General features: G+C 30.9%; 1 protein-coding gene across 1 annotated transcript in view; it reads left to right on the top strand.

Annotated features, from left to right (window-relative positions):
* The window catches only part of LOC106471192 (ribosome biogenesis protein WDR12 homolog), a 23,054-nt gene that overhangs the window by 15,414 nt on the left and 4,279 nt on the right, over nucleotides 1-3,361 (top strand). The window contains exons 10-11 of the mRNA XM_013931781.2: nucleotides 1,373-1,478; nucleotides 2,803-2,935. Coding sequence (XP_013787235.1) covers nucleotides 1,373-1,478; nucleotides 2,803-2,935 — 239 coding nt within the window. The remainder of the gene's footprint in view (nucleotides 1-1,372; nucleotides 1,479-2,802; nucleotides 2,936-3,361) is intronic.

Raw genomic sequence — 3,361 nt, 5'->3', positions numbered from 1 at the left:
TTTATTGAAATTTGACAAGCTGTGTGTTTCAGAATAATACTTCATGCAACTGTATTTGTCTTTCTTATGTTATTTGGATGTTTTGGTGGCTTCTTTAGAAAACATTTTTCATAATATAATTAATTACACTATGTTATTGTTTAAGTTGTGTTTTTTTTTTTCAGATGTTTCTCCCTGGTTGCTTCAGCCCCCATTTCTACACTTTTCATATTTTTGCTGCTCTCTCATGCTTTAGACATCTATACAGCATCTGCTTTCTGATATTCTTTCTTGTGGTATTTACATGCCATCTGGTGGCTATTCAGTTTAACATTTTTTGTATATCAAGGGGTGTAAAAATGTTGCTAAACATTGTTTATGAGGATTTGTTTCAGACGAACTATGTTTCATAGCATGCTATATTTGTGCAGAGAATATCTAAATATAACAGAATGATCTAATAGAAATGAATAAAAACCCTATAACCCGAGTGCTTTCAAAAGGTGGACCTTTCTTCTTCAGGGACAAACACCTTTCAAAAGCACTTGGGTTATAGGGTTTTTATTAATTGCTATCAAGGCTTCGTGTTTTTCTAATGTCATGAATGATCTAATAGATAGTGTACAAGCCGACTAAGAGGCAGTAAGCATTATTCAATTTCATGTTAGCAGTTTCATTGATTATATGTTGAAATCCAAAATTTATTTATGATGTGATCAAAAGCAATATTTACACGTTGTTTTAAAAAAAAATATCAATATAAATGTTCTTTGCAGCAAAACTTTAATTGCACGTAACACAACACCTGGCTAGAAAAGGTAATAAAAAAATAACTTTAAATTAAAGTTCCAGTTTTCTAGGTGATTTTTCAAAACAAAGAAAGTGTGATTGAAGAGCAACCATATCAACAAGCAGTAGCTTATTCTAACTGTACGTTTGTTTATTTCTACTTTCTTAAGACATGGAAAATACAGTTAACAAGTCTGATTGTTGAGAACAAGTTTCGGGAAGTAAAGAGGTTTATTTTTCACGAAACAAAATGTTTTTACCTACAACAGTTAATAACAGAAATGATTTTATTTATGTCATGCTTGTTTTTCAGATTAATCGTTGATTGAAGAGAATTTGTTGGTGAAAAAAAGAAATATTTTTTTTTATTATTATTAAAATGGACCTTTAACTGATAGAAGATTTTTTATATCAAATAAAGATTTTCAGCAATAGGAAAGGATTTTGTAGATATAAATAAGAGATTTATTGATATTAAAAAAAACTGTGTAAGAAAATGTAAGATAAAAGCAAGTGTTTACTTATGCATTCTGATTAAGGGAGCAGTAAACCCTATAAATAGTTTGATTAGAAATTGTTGTAATTGATTATGTACTTCTTATAGACAGGTTCAAAGGCATTTCTAGACATATCTTTCTCCAGATTAAACAGAAGTCTATTATCCGCTTCTACGGATAGGCATATTAGGTTGTGGGACCCACGTTCAAAAGGTTGGTACAATATGAATATGATTATAAATATATATATATATTGTATGTGAAAATCTAATTCATGGAATATGTTTAAAATGGTTTATTGAATAGCTTTTTGGAGAGAAACATTTCCTCATAGTTAAAACTGAGTTTGTTTAAATTTTTGTTTTCTCTTAGAAGGAGATGAGACATACATTTTACCTCGGCAATTAGTTATGTTTCTTTATCCTTGGAGTTCAGCTTGCATGATTTTCTCATCAAAACACAGTATTACACAGCACTCGACTCGCAATCTGTGGGTTGCAGGTTCGAATCTCCGTCACACCAAACATGCTCACCCTTTCAGCCATGGGGGCATTATAATGTGATGGTCAATCCCACTATTCGTTGGTAAGAGTAGCCCAAGAGTTGGTGGTGGGTGGTGATGACAAGCTGCCTTCCCTCTAGTCTTACACTGCTAAATTAGGAACAGTTAGCTCAGATAGTCCTCGTGTAGCTTTGTGCAAAATCCATAATAATCAAACAAACAAATCAACTTTTGGGAATAGGGACGTTTATACTGTATAGCTTTAGACTAATTTTAATGCATGAATATCTCTGACAGTAGTGCTAAATTGTATAAGAACAGTTATCACCAGGTCTCTTCTTTCTGACTTTGTGTTTTTGTACTGTGTAGTGCTAAACTTCATTAGGACAACGTTAGTCATAACTGTCTGGTTATACTTTTGGCCAAACGAAGTGAACCTTATGAGGACTATTCTCTCATTAACTTGTGTAACTAAGAAAATCCCACCTGTTAAAAGAATGATCACTATATAGTTTGGAGACGGTTTCAGTAGGTAAAGAAACTTTATTACAAATGTACAATGTTTCAACAAGTTTACGTCATCATCAGATAAGAACTTTTCCAGAGTTTTCAACAAATACTTTAACTCTGAGATGGGTTTCTTTCACCATTTTATAAATCTTTCTCATATCAGCATCCCAGTTGATTTCTTAGGTGTAAGGATAAAGTCTTCTGCCACTAATTCAAGAATATTTTAAAATAGGGACATGTTCTATGGCTTTAAACTGTTAAAAAAATAAATATTTTAAATCAAAACTATGAAATAATCTTTTTTAATTATTCTTACTGAAGTAACTATAGTCCAAAAATATTAATATTTTCAATGAAAATTGTTAAATAATATTTTTTTAATTGTTCCAATAGAAGGCAGTAGTAAAAAATTAACAATTTAAATGAAAACTCTTAAATTATTTTTATAGAAGGCACTGTAGTAAAGAAAATGAATATTTTAAATTAAAATTGTTAAATAATATTTTTTTTTAATTGTTCCAATAGAAGGCACTGTAGTCAAATGTGTCTTTAGCTCCCATGTTGGTTGGGTGACTGCAGTTGATTGGTCACCAGTCAACCAATACCATTTTATCTCGGGATCACATGATACACTTTTGAAATTGTGGGATATAAGAAGGTAAGCTTTTGATTCACTTTCAAATCAATCTCTGAGGCCATTTTAGCTTATTTTTATTATACAATAATTATTTATCTGTGCACTGATCAGACTTTTGTGTAAGATAAATCCAAACATTTGCATGATTTCAAGGCTTCTTTATATTTACTATTTTCTGTTAGTATATAAGAGGAGTTTTATTGATGTTTGAAACCATTTATACACAGCCAATATTTAATAGAATTAATTTTATATTATAGTGAAAGATTTATCATGCCTTCGTCTGTAGTTTCTTCCGAACTCGGAAAGAGACTTATCTCTATCTGAAGTTGAGCTTTGTATAAGGTGTAGGACATAAGTATCTTATGTTAACCTTGGGGGTTTGTATAAGGTGTAGGACATAAGTATCTTATGTTAACCTTGGGGGTTTGTATAAGGTGTAGGACA

Source organism: Limulus polyphemus, unplaced genomic scaffold (genome assembly GCF_000517525.1).
Source record: "Limulus polyphemus unplaced genomic scaffold, Limulus_polyphemus-2.1.2 Scaffold4463, whole genome shotgun sequence".
NCBI lineage: Eukaryota > Metazoa > Arthropoda > Merostomata > Xiphosura > Limulidae > Limulus > Limulus polyphemus.
The sequence above is the reverse complement of the archived record's forward strand: the minus strand, read 5'-3'. Positions and strand labels throughout refer to the sequence as shown.